Source organism: Pavona decussata, unplaced genomic scaffold (assembly GCF_977016875.1).
Source record: "Pavona decussata unplaced genomic scaffold, jaPavDecu1.1 SCAFFOLD_233, whole genome shotgun sequence".
Lineage (NCBI taxonomy): Eukaryota > Metazoa > Cnidaria > Anthozoa > Scleractinia > Agariciidae > Pavona > Pavona decussata.
In genome coordinates, this window is record NW_028145638.1 from 3,681,689 (window position 1) to 3,701,184 (window position 19,496).

Here is a 19,496-nt window from a genome sequence, read left to right on the forward strand (position 1 = left end):
ATAACAAGCATAATTCAACATTTTGCCCATTATTGCTCAAGCTTACCTCTTCAGGAAATTCCTCACTTACAAGCGACAGAATAAGCGACGTTTTCCCAACTTGTGCTGCCAAATAAAAGCAGTTTTATCATGTCAAAGTCTTCCAACGCTTCGAGGTTCAAATGAGATTTGTTACATTAAAACAACAACAACAAATTGCCAATTACTTACGATCGCCCACAAGCAATATTCGCACGTCCTTCATTTTGATGAAGTCAAATTGAGATTTTCACCAACCTAGGTGACTAGAACTCGTTCTAAGCGATTTACAAATAATTAAAAATAGATCAAAAATTGAGTTCGGCAAAAGAAGTAGTCCTGGTATTAAAACATATTACATTTTCCCTTGAATTCCTCCGTCCCTACTATCGTCCATATTTACCGCCTTCAGTAAAGTTCAAAGCGAGAATGAGTTGCGCATGCGGTATGACCGACAGCCACTGTACTGGGGTGTCGCGGGTTGGAAAAGGAAAACGCGGCGAGTTGGTACGAGGTATTTTGTTTTCTTTGGGGGGAGGGAGAGGGGGAGAGAGGGTTCCTCAAAGGTCAATGTTTCTTTTTAAAGAAAAGCATGAAGCTACATCCATAGGGAAGGTACAGATATTTCTAAACCATCCTCAAAACAATTTTCAGTCAAGTCTTTAGTGTTGATAAAATTGTGCCTCATAGTCATTGCAGCTGGTTCATATTCATCAGTCAACTGAAAAGCCGACTCAACAGCTGAAGTGAAAACCAAATAGAGCAATCCTTTATTGCTGTTTGTGGCACGTGTCTGTTGGAAACATCTGTAGACGGGCTAATAAAATTAACATTTGTTGATAAAATTTATGTCTACACTCAGTACATACAATAACCTTTGGGGCAAAACCAACAATTTACATACCTATCATAGACTTTAGTCGATTGGAAATTGTCAAAATTGGGTATCAGGTACAGGGTGTCTGGATTTAACGTAAAGAGATCCAGCGATACACAAAACAAGGAAAATCAGCAGCAACCTCAGGGTTTGCCAAGTAATTATACCACCCCCACACACTTGAGTACAGTTATTGTATTACACTAAAAAGATCTCAAATGACCTTGTTGCATAGAAACTCTCTACTGCATTAACACTGCAAAGTGCCAGGGTATATCAATACAAAGGCTATTCAGTAAACAGCTGAAGTGCCCTCAAAATAAGAAGTGAAGTGCCCTCAAAATAAACTGTGTGGTATTCATAAAATTTTCCTTGGCTTACCAATATTATGCATAGTCACCTCCCACAAAAATGTTAGCACGTTTCAGATGAACCAAAACACAAGTTTGGCCCTTTAACCCGACTAAAAATATACCATGCAGTAGCATTTTTTCATTTTGCCAAGATGTTTACCAACTTATGCGCTCGCCAATTTCTATTTATCGAAACTTTCGTTAGATAAGAAATAAGCAAAAAATTCATTTCAGTAAATTTTATTCAAACTTTATTTTTATCTTTCTTCAAAATTTTTTAAATACATGTCCATAATAAATTCAAGACCATTGTGGCAGTATTTTTCACATTTTCTTTGAAACAAGAACAAAATAACCTTTTACATCTCTTTAAGAAACACTATACATTTTCATTTATGAACAAAACTCTTTTTTGTACAAATGTACATCCGTTGGAGAAATACTGTAACTTATTTTGGTAAAAATTTACAATTTTTCTGTGATAACTTTCACAACATCTTTTTCCTATTTATTTATACAAATTTAGACATTCAACTTATGTAAATGTCCAGCTTGGCAAACTCAACATTAAACATTTTTCAAGCCAATATCGGTAACTGGGCAGCCGTGTTGAAATTTCCAAATTCATTGTAGTTGAACCAGTCTAACACTGAAGAAGAAATGAAAGCGCCGCGAGTGGAGTCCAGCCCACTCCGTCCTTGAGGAACACCAAACGCGAAGTTGTCTTTCGGAGCCCTGTAGTTGAACTCTTTCGCGTTCACTGACAGTGGCGTGGGAGAAGCTCGCTTTGTGCGGAATTTGTAGAGGGCTGACTCATCAGCTGTGCTCCAGGTGCTGTACATGTATTGGGAGTTGTATGAAGGAGGCGAAGGAGACGAAGACGATGAAGATGAAAAGACAGGAGAAGAACGATCGGCCATTATTCTGGGAGGGCTTTGACTTCGGAAAGGCACTGGACTAATACTGCTTGGCATTCCATTGTTGTGGCCATTTAAAAGATTCACCCAACGTGCGGTTTCGTCGCAAATTTCTTCGGATTTCTTTTCTTCTTTATAAATAGTCTTCACGGCCCCTTGTTCGCCTAAACGAAAGGACAAATAAAGGAAACATTAGTTATTCATACACAACCTTTGAGACATCTGCTGATGGTCTTCGAAGGAAAACGAGTGGGAGTGTATTGAGATTACCAAATTGGAAATAGAAGGGAATACAGGCCTTTAAAAGATTTCGAGTGAAATAATAGGCTTTCGAAGGATATATGCTTACAAAGCATATTCAAAACGGGTTGCGACGTGTATCATCTTTGCTTACGCATGCAGTGAAAAAACTAGAACGTAATTAGTTTCACTAGCGAACATTCGATCGTTCGAATGAATAATGCTTCTCAAATATCAATATAACCCTTATCGAAGAAAACGAAGGATAAACACGACCTATAATGATGCGAAACTTCTCAGCCGAGACAAACCTAATTGCTTTACCCCAAGGCACAAATACAATTTACACCAGTGGTGTACGTGTACTCACCGATTCTATAAGAAACTTCGTGTGGATCGATCCACAAACAGAGTTTTTCTGGTAAATGGGCTTTAACATCCTGGACGCTGAGTCCACTCTCCTTCGCGGCAGAGCTGAGTACAGGATCTAAACTCTCAGTGATCAGGAGGCAACGATATCCGCTTCCTTTACAAGGTTTGTCAGGGTACCAATGGCCTTCGAATTTCTTCGTAAGCCTTTTCACCACTTCTTCGCCAAAAAGCTGTACTCGTCGTCTTGGGAGTTTGTTCACTAGGTAGCCGATTATGAAATTAACTGCGACCTGAACTTCTAGTTCCATTAGGCTGTCGTTGGCTTGTTTTATTACAAAATGTAGAAAATATAACTAAATCCACTACTGGGTAGAATATGGTCGCGATAAGCGAAACTAGCGAAGAAGAGTCGAACTATATTTGCTTCTCTTGGCATCGTCTTAGAAGATCTCGCTTCCAATTGGTCACTAAGAAAGACAACGACGTCATAACCGACCAATGAGAGTCTGTCTTTCACGCGATAAGACAATAATCTTTCCTGGCGACCAATCATCTTTGAGCAAAGGGAAGCCCCTCAAAGAGCTAAATTGAGGGTTTGTACGTCATTGATATATGTTTCCGACAATCCCATTTTTATTGTGTTTGGCTTCCGTTTGACGTCACGATGTGACAAACAAACCCCATATATGGCCCGATGATGATACTAACATGATCACCGAAAGAAGAGTTTTGAATTCGCTTTTCTTTGACCTTCCTTTTGTGAAGTCTTTCGCGATTGGGAAATAACAGTTCGACCGAAGTAAACAACTTTTTATTTGCATTTCTAAACTTTAAAATCAACATGTACATGACAAACATTTCATGCTAAACATCAAGCTTCAAAACAAATGGGAATTTAACTTGCAAATCCGGATCATCGGGGATATTAATACTAAAGGAAATTAATACAGTATCCAGTGAAATCAATCATACATAACAGCTTTGCGAAGTTTTCAATTTAAGTGACATAGGTGAAGTATTCAGTCACTCTTCCCTTTATAATTTGAAGTCCGAAAAAGTCATAAATTAATATTATTCTGTTTTGTTTTCTGTTGACAGCCAGTTTCTTGAATAAAAACATATATAACTCTTCAAATTCTTCAAGCTGAGGTGTACGTGAGCTGTCATTTAATCCAATTATTTATATTGAATTTAATATTTTTTTGTCCCGCTTTAGAGAGCAAAAAAATCAAGTTTACTTTCCTGGGCTATCACAATGATCAGTGACTGGATTTTGGTTATTTAGATCCCTATCTTTTAGCCACAAGAAAATTAACGCTTTCAAAACGTATCGCCATTTCTCTCAAATTAAATAGCAATTTTAAAGTGCTGTCATTCGAATAAAATAACCTTGAATTTTACGGGTTGATGATTTCGAATGATTCTTTCGACTCTTTCGAAGTCTTCGAAAGACTCGTAGAGAGAACAATGCAATGTTCGTGATCAAGATCTTTTCGGGGGATCGGGAGGGAGTGGTGAAGCAATCTGAGAGATGGAGATTCCAAAAAACCTTCACAGGTATAAAACAAAATTTCTTTTCTTTATTTTTGAGGAATTGAAAAGTTCTTTTTTAAAGGAGCATGGAAACATTTCTCTCCTTCCAGTGCCTTTCACATAAAAGCACTGCTTGCCACTTTCGTTCAATTCATAATATTTTGGTATCAGCTCTCAATTCCAGTCTCGAAACGACCACACGGAACTCAGTTGAAAAGGAGCTGGGGCTGAGAACAAAAATAGGGGAATATTGCGAAATATTGCGCAATAGTTTGCGATAAGGGTCGAGAGAGGCGATAATGAGAACTTGACGGCACCAACACAGCACAAGGATAGAAAATTTTATTTCTCTGCTGTTGGACTTATGCTTATGTCATATTTATTCCCTATTAAACTGAAAAATAAATCAGTTCTCTAGGTAGATGTCTTTCTGCCATGTTTATATTAAAGGGGAAGTATCATGGGGTTTTTGGTATCTTTCGTTAAAAATGGTGAAATACCAAGATCTTCAATCAGCTACCAAATAATTCTACAATGACGAGAAGAAAGAAATCAACTCAATTCTTGAAAGGAACAACTCGTGATCTGTTCTAGCGCATCTTGGAAACAAAAATGCGAGATCTTGAAAAAACATTAATAGCCTAACATTTTTCAAGGACCTTCAAGTTTCAATCCATACAGATGGGGGTCGACCTACTCTGTCTCTGGCCAGAGACACTAATCGACAGTTTTATTGCACTGGGGGATAATTTATAACAGACTTGACAATTATTTCTTTGTTTCTACCTGACAGACAAACATTTTTGGGTTTTGAAATGACAGCAAATTTGCGTGATACTTCCCCCTTTAAACTGGAAGCACAGGAAGTCCAAGCTCAAGCTGTGCGCGATGATCATCTTGCGTAATAGCGGTCACGGCGCAAATACGTATAATAAGAGTTTGGGAAAAGTTACGATCGCGTTTAGGAAGTACAAAGACTGGAAAGTTCATACTTGTTCATGTCTCCGGTCCTACTGCCTATTTAGATAACACTTTTTTTTATAAGAACTTCAACTGCTGGGGCTGAGGTAGCTTCCCACGCAGTCGTTTTTAGGGGGCTCGTACTCTGCGTACTGCGTGGGAGGATAGGGCTGAGGCAACAACAACAACAAGTTATTTGCATTCCCATATACATAGAAAAGCAAATAAGTTTTAGTAATTTGAGCCTGAAAAAGTTCAAAAAGTTCAAAAAGTCTATGCGGACGTGACCAACTGACCTATCCAAGAAGAATATATATAGCCCTGCCGAATGAAAACGAAAAGTCCGGCACAAAATGAAATGTTCAACTGTGTACCAGGCATGCAATAAGAAATCCATTATTAATGTTAAAAGTGTCCTTTTATCATTTGTATAGACTGAAGTTTTACATGTATTATTTACTTGATCCGTATTTATGCTGTTCATTTTAAAAACTGACTGACTCTCCGCCTGGGTAATGTTCTTAGTGTGTTCTTAAATTGTAGTTAACCCTTAGCCTCAACGTTCTAACAAAAAAAAATATTTTATAAAAAAAGAGTGTGGTGAAGAACTAACCAGGGTCTCATCTACATCTACTTTAATAGCTGCAAAATTAAGACATTAGGTCAGCTAGCGTGCGAGAGCAGACACCTTTTCGGTTCTGCTCTCGCAGGTAGTAATAGTAATGGCCAGTGTTAGCAAAATACAAGGCCCTGTTCAGACCATGTGCCCTAGAACTGGGGGCAATCATTTCCTAGCGGAGTGTATGCGGTAAAACGCGGAACTAACAAAATCATGTTTAGACTAGTGCCCGTGCCAAGGACCGGTGGCCGATTACCCCTTCAGATAGCGCCCGTGCCTCAGCTTTTGCTCGATGCGCATAAACAATAAAAACAATGTTCAGACTAGTCTCCTTCGCAGCCGTCATTTGGGAGGCGACCCTAATAACGGCTGCGAACGATCAACTGAGACTATGTTCACACCGGTGCCCGTGCCATAGAACCGGACCCGTCTGGAGAGGTAAAACCAAGAGACGTTCCAAACGGGTCTTGGGCTCCAGTTTTTTATAGGTGTCCATTTAGCCACAATTAACATTTTTGTCCGGGTTCCATTGGGCTCCAGGCTCCATGGCACGAATTGCAGGGCTCCAAACGACCCCCTCCCCTTTTTGCAACCCTGCCCAATTGAAGTGGCATGTGCACTTGCTGTCTGTGAATATCCAGCACTATCCGCCAACACTGAGGTGAACAACCTCATTCCCAGGGCTTTCCCCTTTCCAAAAAAATTGGGAAAAGCCCTGGGAACGACCTAACGATGTTATGAGGTGAATAAATTTGTTTCGGTTTGTATTATACCAGTGGATAGCCAGCCCCAATTTTCTCACTTTATTTGACAAATTAGCGAAAAAACTTGCGTAAGTAAACCCACCCAGGGGGGAGGGGGATAATCCCCCCATATAAGTTATATAGGCATGTGCAGCTATGGGTTTTGGAGCCATTTTGTTCTGAAATAGGCTTTAGATTTTACCATTATGGTCTGAAAACGGGTTTGGATTCTAACTAGAAACCAGGTCGGAAAATTGGTATGTGTCATGGAAAAAGGTACCGGAATATTACATACTTTTGTCTGAAATAGGGTCTGCGTTAGGAGAACCGAGATGCACACCCCTCTCAAAACTTCCGAAGAGTAAATCTCCCCCCCCCCCCCCCACAACTCCTCCCTCCACCACCCAGAAAACCCAGCACCACGGGAGGTGAACAGCAAATTCAATGATTGGAACTTTGATTAGCCAATCACCGTGCACAAAATACTATCCTCTAGATGGGTGTAATTGGCTAATAGGCGGATCTTTGATTACATGTTTAGCTTCATTAGTATACATTGGTGTAAATGACAAAACTAGCTACAAATAGAATGCGCTCAACAAATTGGAAGAGCTTGCAAACTTAAGAAGTGTCTGAAAATTTAAGAAAACTTTCAAAGAATCAAGATTTTACAAAGAATGTATGTGGGTATCAACTCTTACCATACATAATTTCTTTATAAATTTCAGTTTTTGAAAGCTGATTTCTCTGAGAATATTCAACATATCACACCGATTTTCACCCTGAGTAATCAAGTGTGACATGGTCCTCAAGTTTTATTGTGTACACTTGTTCATAGCTTATAGTTCGATATATGGTAATGAGGTAAAGTGTATACAATAATGCCAGCAAAGATTCTCCTGTACAGTTTAGCCATTGCATTGGACATCCTCAGAGAACCAGGGGCAATCAGTTAGGGGTGGGCACAATGGCACAACAAAAAGTTTTCAAGAACGCGCTTGAAAACGGTTGGTGTGCCCCTGGATCTCCGAGGATGGTCATAAGATAGAGACAGCCAAAGGATAGCCACTTCGATTTTGAATGTGCCCTTTTCAGCTTAAGGTCAAATGGTATAGCATCCATCATGCTGAAGAGCAAGTTGTGTAAGTAATATATCAAACACGAGACACAGTGTTTCATCACATATCAAACAGCGAGAAGAGAGTTGAAAATACGACGCGTAAAGGAGTATTTTTGACGAACTTCAAGGTTTTTGATATTGTGATGAAACACTGTGACAAGTGTTTGATATAACTTCTCAAACAAACTGATTTTGAAGGAGAAATTAAGGATGCAAAAACGAGGAGTTTTTCATCAGATATCCAAACATGTCACGCTGCATGATTTCCTTTGCCTTTGGCTTTTGAATTATTAATGAGTTTGAGAATGAGATATCCAAAACAAAGCAACTTCATCCAGTCAAACTTGAATGTTCTTTGTATTGGATGTCCCAGTACATAGCTTGCTCTCCAGCATGGCGGGTGACCATTAGCTGCAAAGGGCCCATCATCGACTGTGGCTATATGCTGAAGAAAACTGTTGTTGCCCACCAAAATGTCTTAAAACAAAACTGCGATCTCTTGATCTTTTTATTACATAATTAAGGCCAAAATCTTGAAGACAATATTTTAGAAATATACCATAGATTTCACAAGAGTTCGATGGTTACAGATTGAAAGAAAAATTGAACTAAAAATGAACTGTAGCTGTGTATTAAACAGACATAACAAACAGGTTAATAATTACTAATATTATCTAAACAACTGCAGAGTCAACCCTTCAGTTTACAATCACACATTTTCTATATACAAGGAAGCAAATTTGAAAATTGGATAAGAATTTATTTGTTAGTGCCTTGGAGCATGAATCAGAAACCATCTTTGATCCAAATATGTTTTAAGAAAGCCTGATGACTATTTCAAGTAATTGTTCTACTTAAGCAAAACCCAATATATCTTGAAGTTTTCAAATGCAATGTAACAGGTACCCACAATTGTTCCTTCTTGTGAAAACAAAAATAGATTTCAATTTACAAAGCCTTTTCAGTGGTGCAGACCTTTTTCAGCAAGAATTTGCAAGCCTTCCAAAATAAGATTTCATTGAAACCTGAAACAAAAATCATTGAAGAGAGATGTGGAACAGTGCATTATAGAATTGAAGCTTTCAGTTCATTGTGATATGACACGAGTACTTGATCGAGTTGTGCAAGCACTGCTTGCATTGAAGCGTTCATGGGATCCAGCCACATTCTCTTGCATTCTGCATGTGCATATCAATCTATTGCGGGCAGCATTCTAACAACACCATTGCACTGCACTTCACTACACTCACATAATACAAAATTAATTTTTAATAATTATTCTAAAATCTCTTCCATTAATGTCTACAAAATGCCAAAACAGTACAGAGGACCCTTGCTATCCTGAGCTGGCTCCATCATTAACCAAGATCGGTTCACCCTTTTCCTGAGTGTAAATTGGCAATCTACTTCATGGTATTTCAAACTATTGCTGCAACATAGCTGGATTCCACTGTACTGTTTATGATTTAAGTACATTGAAACAAGGATGATGTAAACAAGAGACAATAATTCAAGGTTGGTGTACACGGGTGAATAACATTTCCTTTCACAAAAAGGAAAAGAAGTTGGCTTGATTCGTGTCTGGCTTTTTACCAGAAATTCGAAATTGAGCATCCAAGAGGCATGTCTCCCATTAAATTGTTAATGAAATTTGGTGAATGTTCATGGAATTTTTTTTTTCAAAAAATGGGTGTCAACAGGTTGCCTAGATACACTTCTAGCTAAAACATATTTCACATTCGATTAACGAAAGGTAAACAAGACAAAAAATTCCTTGAAGTGAAAATGCAAGTACATCACAAAAACATCAGCTAAATTACTTTGAAAGATTTCTCCTGCCTATCTGAGCTTGGCTCAGGTAAACAGCACAAAGAAATGGCATTAATTCAGAGTTCTCAAAAACTTAAATGTCCACTGCATTGCTTACAAATACTAAAATAGCAAAAACAACTATGTACACACATGCTCACCAACCCAGTGATGTACTAACACCCATAAGCACTAGATCTAATAATCTCATGTATGCACTCAGCAAGAGGAAAAGAGCCTAACATTTTTGGGGGAACAAATTTATAAAGCACTTAGACATCAACCAAAAAATCTCCACCTTGGTAATCTCAAATTTATAATAACAGACAAATCCCTTTCTTCTTCTTGGGTTTAATCTGAGGGCACAGAACAGCTCGGATTGCTTCGTCAAAAACTGTTTTCAGTCCTTTTTGTGTGAGAGCTGAACATTCAAGGTATTTCTGTGCACCAATCTCTTTGGCCATCTTCAGGCCATCAGTGTACAATACAGGCAACACCTTCTTCTCTTTTAGTTTCTCAAGTGTTTCCTTGTCGTCCCGTAAATCGAGTTTGGTACCAACTAAGATGATTGGTGTACTTGGACAATGGTGGCTAACTTCAGGGTACCACTAAATAAGAAGTAAATTTATATCAGTATTAATGATTATGTCATATGGCTACAGTAAGGATGAAATGTAATCTAAGCCCCATTAGCGACTGGCATCTAAATTCTCCTTATAATTATCAAAACTTCAACAAATATACAGGTCACAACATTAAAAGAAATCATCACCCAAGATAAAATGTATTGGCTATTTCAACAATTTCTCCTGCCTAGTGTTATAAGAAATAAAGAGATCAGGTGAGGAGATTATACATGTTGACCCTGGGGATTTAATGGTTAAGAAGAAGCAGTCCTTTCACTCCCAATAAAACTCAAGACAAGATTCCTCATTTCATTTAACCCTTTCCAGCCCAAGAGTGCCATATGGCACTCCTCTGTACCACTTCTCAAATTCCCAAGAGTGCCATATGGCACGCCATGAGTCACTACTTTTAAACCAATAAAAAAAGCTTTTTTCTTATTGTATGGAGCCTCTATTGTATTTCAGCCAATAGGAATACAACTCTACCTTCAGTTGAAGCGACTTTCAGGGGTAGGGTTCATACAAAGTTTTCATGATACGGACAATCGAAAATCAGGAAGTTATTTTTCGAATGGCGGCTCTATTCGAATCGGATAGTGAAGAAAAAGAGTTCTTAGGCTTTGGTCAAGAAAACGAATCAAACAGAAATATCTCGGATAGTGAGTCAGATATATCTGTTTCAAGTGTAAACACCGAAGACCTCTCAGAATTTGATGAAACCGACTCAGAAACCGAGGAAGGAGAAGTGGAGCAGTGGAACACAAATCGCGGTCCTGTACGAGTGAATGCCTTTATGGAAAATACTGGGCCAGTAACGGATGCTACCAGATTTTCTGCCCTTGATTTCTTTAACCTGTTCTTTAAAGATGAAAACTTCGACCGAATTGCCGAGAAAACCAACTGCTATGCTCGACAGTTGATTGCAACTACAGCGGATTTAACGTGGTATGAAATGAACGCCATTGAAATCCGAGCATTCTTCGGAGTGAACATTCTGTTTGGAATCAAACAGCTTCCAGAAATTCACTCGTACTGGTCAAGAAATCCGCTTCTTGGCGTTCCAGAAATCCAGAAGATATTTCCACGGAACAGGTTTGCAAAGATTTCCCAATATCTTCACCTCAACGACAAGAGTAGAGAATTGCCACGTGGGGACGCAAACCACGACAAACTATTCAAAGTGCGGCCCGTTCTTGACTCCGTTGTTTCTTTGATAAGAAGCGAGTACAGGCCTCAAAAAAACTTGGCCATTGACGAGGCAATGATTCCATTTAAAGGAAGGCTTGGGATGAAACAGCACATGCCGCAAAAGCCAGTAAAAAGAGGCATTAAAGTTTGGGAGTGCGCCGATTCTTCGAACGGTTATGTTTGTGACATGACTGTTTACACTGGGAAGGAACGTGATGCAAATCCCGAACAAGGTCTTGCTTGTCGTGTCGTGCACAATTTAACAAGGCGTTTTGTTGGCAAAAATCACCATGTCTTTGTGGACAATTTTTTTTCTTCAATTTCCTTAGCAGAAAATCTGCTTCGCGACCAAATTTACCTTTGTGGAACTGTGCGTTCAAATCGACAAGGCATACCAAGGGACATCGCTCTGACAACGCAACAAGTGAAACGGCTTCGACAAGGAGAGTCTGTATTTCGTCGCAAAGGCAATTTAGTTGTTACTGTGTGGAAGGATAAGAAGCCTGTTTACTTCCTAAGCACGCAATCAAACCCTGTTGGCGACGATCGCGTAAATAGGAGGCAGCGCGATGGAACCATTGTTGAAGTTCCAAGCGTTCCCGTTGTGAAGTCTTACAACAACAACATGGGTGCCGTTGACCTTAGCAATCAACTTCAAGGATATCTCATGTCGGGCAGAAAATCTAAAAAATGTTGGCACTGTCTTCTTTAGTTTCTCATGGATACTTCTATTGTCAATGCCCACATTTTGGAGAAAGCATCGAGGAATCACCGGAACAGAACTCAGCTCGCTTTTCGGCTTGAGTTGGTTCGTGATTTGATCGGCGATTTTTCTGCGAGAAGATTATCAGTTAGTTCAGGGCGAATTGAGGGAGGGCACTGGCCTGTACCGTACAGCAAAGGACGATGCAAACATTGTTTAAAGCGACAGAAAACTACGTGGTGCAGAATGGCTTGTGAACTGTGCAGCAAACCCATTTATTTTGAGTGCTTTCGCAATCATGCCGCAGAGGATCTTGTGTGAACGAATGGCGCCAAATTTGAAATTTCACTGTAAAAAAAAGGCCTTTTTTTATTACTTTAGTGAATGTATACCGTGTAGAATCGTCAAAATTCATATAATTCATGATGTATTTTGGCCTTATTTGTCTTCCTTAATAGCTGTAAAAACATTATTGATGAAACAAACTCTGTTTTTACTTCTGTGACTGCTGAAATCAAGACAACATGGAGACCTTTTCAAGATTTTTTATTTTGTTCAAGTTGGATGCTGTATAGTTCAACAGCATATACCTGTATAATTAAAATTTTTATACCATTCGAAAGATCATTTTCTTCAGAGCAATGTTTTTCCCTAATGTTTTTTCTCTAGGTGGCTAAATTTTCAGATATTTAATAAAATGTGCAGTGATGTAATTTGTGTTCAAGTGAGGTCAATTTGCCTTGGGCAGGAAGGGGAGTGCCCAGTCTGTGACTCCCTTGGGCTGGAAAGGGTAAATATGACTGAAAAAGTAGAAACCACTTCTGGTGCTCTGCTTTCATGTGTCCGCTACATCTATCCCAACAGGACCTTTAGTTTGGGAAGCTTTGTTCCTGGCACCTTTAACCAAGCCAGCTTGGTCAACAGGAGAGAGGCCTGACAAAATAGTTCTCTGCCCCTCTATGTTGGAAATTTGCAACAGGGGTAGAAACCGTGTCCTGTGAAAGCTGAGGCCTCTGGAGCTCAGAAGCTTTCACTTAAATGGTTACTAATACACCATAAGATTCGATCTACAGACTGGGAACTAAGTAACACTGAAAATAATTTTTCTTGCTCGATATTACACATATCTTTCCAAGTACAGAGCTGTCAATCAGGACCAAGAACTGGGGGTTTTCCCTGGCTATTATGAATGGAAACTATTCTGATAGAAGAACAAAGCATTTACACCACTAAGGGAAAAGAATTCCCAGCTACTTTTTACTTCCCCACCCACTTCAAAAATTCAAAACAGCCCTGCTGAAACCTATTTTTATTAGACACAATTTTTGCAAAATTGTCTGGAGATCTGCTACACACACCAAAAGGTTTGCAAACATGTATGTATTAAGGAATGACTTCAAAACGTAGACCATTTCCAACTTTTAACTCAAGCAATCCAAGTAATTTCAAGCTTTTCATACCACCACCTTTAAGAGGTGGGCCCTATGTAATAAAATTTCCCTAAAACAGGTAAAACAACAATATGAATAATTATTTAGCAATTTCATCTTACCTTCGCTCGAACATTTTCATATGAAGCGGGACTTATTACGGAGAAGCATATTAGAAAGACATCCTGACATAGGAACAAAACAAAAATATTATATTACAAATTATACTACAGATTTACGCAATACCATTTCAATAATAAACAAGATGCCTATACTGGCATTTACGTGTGATGCCCCTTGATTCTTATAATTGTATGCTTCGCAGACTACCCTAGCTAATGGAATATTTTGAGTCACAAAGATAGCGTTATGTTGTTTCCCTTGTGTTATGCGTCTTATCGTTGTACCGGAATTTCTGTTACAATAACGTGGCCTGACTCACGTTTCTGGTTATGTAAATAAAAGTGTAAGATTACAAATTGTTTTCGTTTCACCAAAAAAAAAAAAAAAAAACAGAAAGAAAACAGGCAAAAATCTTTCCTAAATGAAAACTTTTAGTACAAATGGACAATCAAGCCTTTCATCTTTTTGTAAAGTAGATTTTCAGTTGCGTTTAAGCATCAATTCGACAAAGTGATGCGATCTGTGTTTTAGCTTAATGACCGTTCCCCCGTATATTCTGGATGGTTCTACAACTGTCAAACAGAAGCATGATTCCTTTGCCTTGAACTCTCCGATTTCCACCGTTTTTACTGTCGAGTGCTTCTTAGAAGTTATTCTTTCGATTTACCGCTTCAAAAGGGTTAATTTTCTTTTTGAAAACGACACATTGGAATCTAAAACATTAAAACAATAATGAATATGGCCACGCCACTAAAGTCAAGCCTTTTCAGTTCCACCGAGAGACCACTAGGACCTGAATAATCACAATAGTAATTAACTCCCCTCCGATCCCTCCTGACCTACACTAAGATATTGCATTCTGATTGGACCGTTTTTGTTAAAGACAATAAGGACAATAGGAGACAAAAAGATCTCCTCTAGGAGAAAACTGAATTTGATACATCTAAAACAAGTTAATAATTGAAAGATGCGCATTTGTGGATACAAACGGCCCCCATTTTATAACGTGGGCTGCACAGGCATCCCACGTAATAAAAGCACAAGCAAACAAAGCATTTGGTGGTACCACCATGTCACCCTACAAAGTAATGCAGGGAACGGTGGAGTAGTCTCGGAGTCGGTGTGGAGTGCTATGCCGATGTTCATTTTAAGATCAAACACTGATAGGAAAATCTCAGTGATACGATATTTAATCAATTTATTATACTTGATGCATTATTGATTGTCACAAAAAATAAAGATTTATTATCAAGAAAGATTCAAATAAAAGCCCTAAACTTAAATTTAGTAACGTAGAATGCATTGTCTTTTGAGGGGTGAAAAAAGGAAAACAATGTAATCCACATTTATTTAACTCTAGTGTGGAGCAAGTCCAAAAGTATGGGAATGCTTTGGAATTTAGCCAACTGCTTTGCATTGTAGAACTGCTGAATCACCAGATTTATCTGATTATAATTGAAGATCAATTGCCTGGGACAATCTGATTATTTCTGAAGACCAACGTGCTTGAAATGAATGACTTTCAAGCCATTTTGAAGTGTGTCTGAATCAGCAGTAACACCAATCAGAAGAAGCGTTGGACTATGAAACCCAGACTAAAATTTTGTCATTTATGGCAACACTTTAAAGAGAGCCCTTTCTTTGATTTCTGGGAAATTTACACATAGCTGTTCCTAGCTCAAAATCTTTATGACAAGAAGAGAACATGACTTACCGTTTGTGGATACGAGAGAGGTCGTAGTCGATCATAGTCCTCTTGGCCTGTAAAAAACAACAATTTCCAAAGTGAGTGGTGACTTTTCAATATTTGTTTACCTTAGAGCTCTGTCATTACAGATGAAACTGTTCTATGGAACTGCCTGAAATCCTTGGAGAGTTCCACCTACCCCTCCCCTCCCCCCCCAAAAAAAATTGCCTTGCCCCCAATTCTTTGACGCAAAATTAATTTATATCATTTCCTGTCGTTTCTGATTTAGAATTGTGTTTATGATAAGTGTCACAAAACTGCTCAATTTTATAGAGAAAATGAAAATAGCAAGCGCGAATAAAGGGTCTTCTAATATCTAAACATGATCAATCTGCCATTTGCCTATTGTGACATTTCGGGTGAAATATGCACAAAAGTGCACCCAGGAAACAAAAAATAATTAGAAAACCATGACTTTTTAGATTTCCAGAAACCATAACCTTGTTAGAGTAAGTTTATCAATCAGATGTGGTTACAATGACTGCCAAAATTCACTATTTTCATCAAGCTCATTTGACATCTGAACTTGCCACCTTCTTTGAAAGTGAAGTGACCTGCATAAGCTGGTGACTTACAGCTTTTACCATCTGCTTTAAAACTTTTTGAAAACTGTGCATTGTATATTACAACGATGGATAAAATGAAATTCCAACATGGATGTAGCTTTTTCAGAACTCCCGATGGCTGACGAAAAGTGTTGGCCTTATTACAAAGAAATTTGACAACTTTCTTGTCCTGGACAACAGTGAGATTAACTAAACAAGGGTTCTACCAGGTCTAGCATAAATACATATACATATAATGGAATGCCGTCTTACGACCACCTTGTAAAAACAACCACTTTTCGTCCCCAGAACGAATTGAAATTGCAGTCATTTCCTTAGTTTTACAACCTGGTTACTCCGACCACCCCTGTATTACAACCACATTCTCACAGCATGAAGATGGTCATATTAACAGGGTAACACCGTACCATATGCATGGTGTGCTGGCAGGATGACAGTCTGAGTTACATCAAAGCTTAATTGGCAGTAGCTTTTTTTTAGCTATGTCCCAAACTACTCAAGAAGACTTGAAATGTGCTTATATACAGTCAACTCTTGCCTTGCGGACACCCCGCTATTATGGACACTCGCTATTACGAACAAAATCCAGATCCCCGGTGAAAGCTATAGGGGTTTGACTGAAACTGACTCCCGCTATTATGGAATTACGGACACTTCTATGGTACAAACATAACAATTTTATTGTTTTGACTCTCGATAAAGGGGACACCATGAACTTTGCATGTAACATAAATCGCAGTCTGATGTTCGTCATTTGTCAAAACACACTTCAAAAGGCTTCTGGAATGTTTATTTTAGCATGAATTCATTTGAGGCTGTACAGCAGACTCTGCTTTTTCACTCTTGCACCTTTCCTTCCGAATTCTTTAGGAGAGACCAAACTCTCATCCTCCATTCTCAACAACTGCTTAGCAGATTCACTACTGTTGATAAGCTTGTCAAGTCTTACAAGATATTTTGGGTCGCCACGAATTAACTCATAAATAACTGGAACTCAGCTCAAGCCCCAGGCTGCCACCTCTGTTGATCCTCACACCCCGCTGTTACGGACTCTCGCTATTACGGACACTAAACGACGTCCCAAGGGTGTCCGCTATAACAAGAGTTGACTGTATTAAAATAAAACATGGATTGTTTGAAGTTCAGATGGCCAACAAACTAAAACTGGAACTATAACCAAAGAGGGCCATCAATTTCTTTTTTCATATCGAATATATATTTGCATACCTAATTATTGAAATTGTAAAATTTATATAAATGCTGCAAATGTGTCACTTAACTAAATGCACAAATTCCTCAGCACAAAGAATAATTAGCCCAAAACATCACACCACTTTTATTGTTAAGGAATCATGACGAAATCTCTTAGGGAAAATGTTGACCTGTGGCCCCCCAAGGTGGGCAAAAACCCCTGAACATTTTAAAATGTTGTGTGTATTGAAAGTAACATTTATTGCATTATCGATTTGTTAAACAACACCTTAAGAATTCGTTAAGACTCTTCGTGTGATTCGAAAATCACGGTAAAGGAAAAATAATATTAAAATGTGTTTAGCGTGTACCTGCCGTGTCCCATAATCCCAGGTTTATCGGCTTTCCGTCAACCATCACATTTGCAGAATAGTTATCGAATCTTGATAGTACAGAGAGAGAGAGAGAAATTTTGATTAGTCCGGCTTCAAACGTTGTCGCTGACGACAAAATTACAAACAACTGATTCATGGTACGTCTAGAAATACAAGTATAGCATTTGACTTATTTGTGAACGCAAAACATACAGCGGGGCAAAATATGTGTTATGTGAACAGGCAACAAGTTTTTGCTGATACTTACACCGTAGGAATATACTCCCCCGGAAAGGCATTTGTAGTATAGCTGATCAACAAGCAAGTTTTACCGACGGCACTACGAGGAGGCAAAGCACAAACAATACAGAATGTTAACTTCATAATGACTCAAATGATCTTACAAATCGAACCTTCCAAGAATTAGCTCTTCAAACAAGCGGGGACGCGTTCTGCTGATGCTTGAACTAAAAGATCGCACGGCAACGCCGGTAGCTGGTTAAATTTAGCTTATGGTGGCATTGGACACCAAAACAGCGCCATTAGAGAAGTTCAGACGCTTAAGCTTCACAGCTCAAGGTGTCTGAAGTTCTCAAAACGACGAAATATCATACAAAGCTTGAAGGAAATACCAAGAGCGAAATCCCGAAGGCCATTCAAGAATCAAAACGGAACGCGTTTATATTACCCGTCTCCAACAACCACGCATTTGATAGCCTGCATTGTGGCCTCGAGCTCCTTTCAAATTCAACACAAATCCCTTGCAATCGAACAAGTGTTCCTTGACCAGGACAAAAGCGACTTAGCTTAAATCTTTCTCACTAAACCAACACTTCTCCGAGATCCAAACGGAAGTTCCAAAGCTCGAAGTAATCGAGGTGCCCGCCCGCTTGAGCTTTCTTATAGCTGAGAACCTCGCCTCGCCACACCCTCCGTATATATAGGACCCCCAGCGAAGTGGCCAAAAATAGAGTATTTATAGGGGGAGATGAGGCAAGCCCTCCGTCCCGATCCACACTGCAATCGTGCTGAAACGGAAAATAGCAGCACTCTGCATATAAAAGCAATTCGCAGAAAAAAGGCTCCCATAAACGTCCGAATGTCAATATTTTCATGTTTACTAGCACATAAGCTGTAGTTTTCTTTTGACGTACTTTCCTATATACAACAATCTAAAATTTATTCGAAAAAGGTCCTTAAAAATGTACGTAGGCTGTTGTAGACCTTTGAAACAAATTTGAAAGTTTACAGAAATGCAGATGAATGGTAAGAAGCACATCAATACGCTGCTAATAAAAATTAAAAAATTCAGATTATTTACACTTTAAGTGTACATGTACAACCGAATATAATAATACAAAATCATCCAAGTTCTTTTGCTTATAGCAGGCCCCCGTAGCAGGCCTTAAATGGCTAGTTACTTATACTGTTCCTGTTACTTAATAAGAACTCAAGACCAACAATTCTGGCAAGTCAATCTGTAAACATTTGATTTATCGGAGTAGCATTCAGCAACGCTTTCTAAATATACTGATCGACAAAGCAAGGATGCTCTGAGTTAGTTAAGGAGTTAATTTTGCTCTGATTTGCTTGTTACCTGTTTTTTATGCATTAAGGCTCCATAAAAGCCTTAGAGGGCCGATTGATTTCTATCACAGCACTTCAATCTATCATTATCACTACACTTCAATCCCGTAGTCAGGCTGGGCTAAAGTGAAAGTTGGAAGTTCCTAAAAGTTTTCCATTTATACCGGTATGTTACGAATAGAAACATTTGTTATGTCCGTTTACTGTTTGAAATGTTTTTTGTATAACTTTTAAAAGTTTTAATTCTCTCTGCATCCATTATCATTTTTACACTGTGGTACATAACGGCAACATGCAACGTATCTAATGGAGCGTGTATGTGGGTGAAAATACCTCTTTGTAAATGCAGGAGCCGGCTCCTGGTAAATGTCAAAAATAATCGACAAAAATGAAACGAAAA

The 19,496-nt window shown here is 38.7% G+C and overlaps 3 protein-coding genes and 1 long non-coding RNA gene across 5 annotated transcripts in view; 1 reads left to right on the forward strand and 3 right to left on the reverse strand.

The window, feature by feature from the left end:
* The window catches only part of LOC146458450 (mitochondrial Rho GTPase 1-A-like), a 30,204-nt gene extending 29,752 nt beyond the window's left edge, over positions 1-452 (reverse strand). For both annotated transcript variants that reach the window (XM_085090929.1, XM_085090928.1), the window contains exons 1-2: positions 211-452; positions 47-105 (exon numbers count right to left, since the gene is read on the reverse strand). In XM_085090929.1, the coding sequence (XP_084947055.1) occupies positions 47-105; positions 211-244 (93 nt within the window). In that variant the 5' untranslated portion in view covers positions 245-452. The remainder of the gene's footprint in view (positions 1-46; positions 106-210) is intronic.
* Positions 1-19,496, forward strand: part of LOC146458451 (uncharacterized) — a 62,539-nt gene that overhangs the window by 19,921 nt on the left and 23,122 nt on the right. The gene's annotated exons all lie outside the window — the stretch shown is intronic.
* LOC146458452 (protein BTG3-like) lies at positions 1,473-3,179 on the reverse strand. Its single transcript, XM_085090931.1, has 2 exons — positions 2,776-3,179; positions 1,473-2,329 (listed from the first exon to the last, which is right to left on the reverse strand). The coding sequence occupies exons 1-2, from the start codon at positions 3,083-3,085 to the stop codon at positions 1,827-1,829; spliced, it is 813 nt and encodes a 270-aa protein (XP_084947057.1). The 5' UTR covers positions 3,086-3,179; the 3' UTR covers positions 1,473-1,826.
* On the reverse strand, positions 9,816-18,436 carry LOC146458453 (ras-related C3 botulinum toxin substrate 1). The gene is made up of 6 exons (XM_085090563.1): positions 18,198-18,436; positions 17,778-17,849; positions 17,507-17,577; positions 15,346-15,392; positions 13,631-13,693; positions 9,816-10,169 (listed from the first exon to the last, which is right to left on the reverse strand). The coding sequence occupies exons 1-6, from the start codon at positions 18,230-18,232 to the stop codon at positions 9,876-9,878; spliced, it is 582 nt and encodes a 193-aa protein (XP_084946689.1). The 5' UTR covers positions 18,233-18,436; the 3' UTR covers positions 9,816-9,875.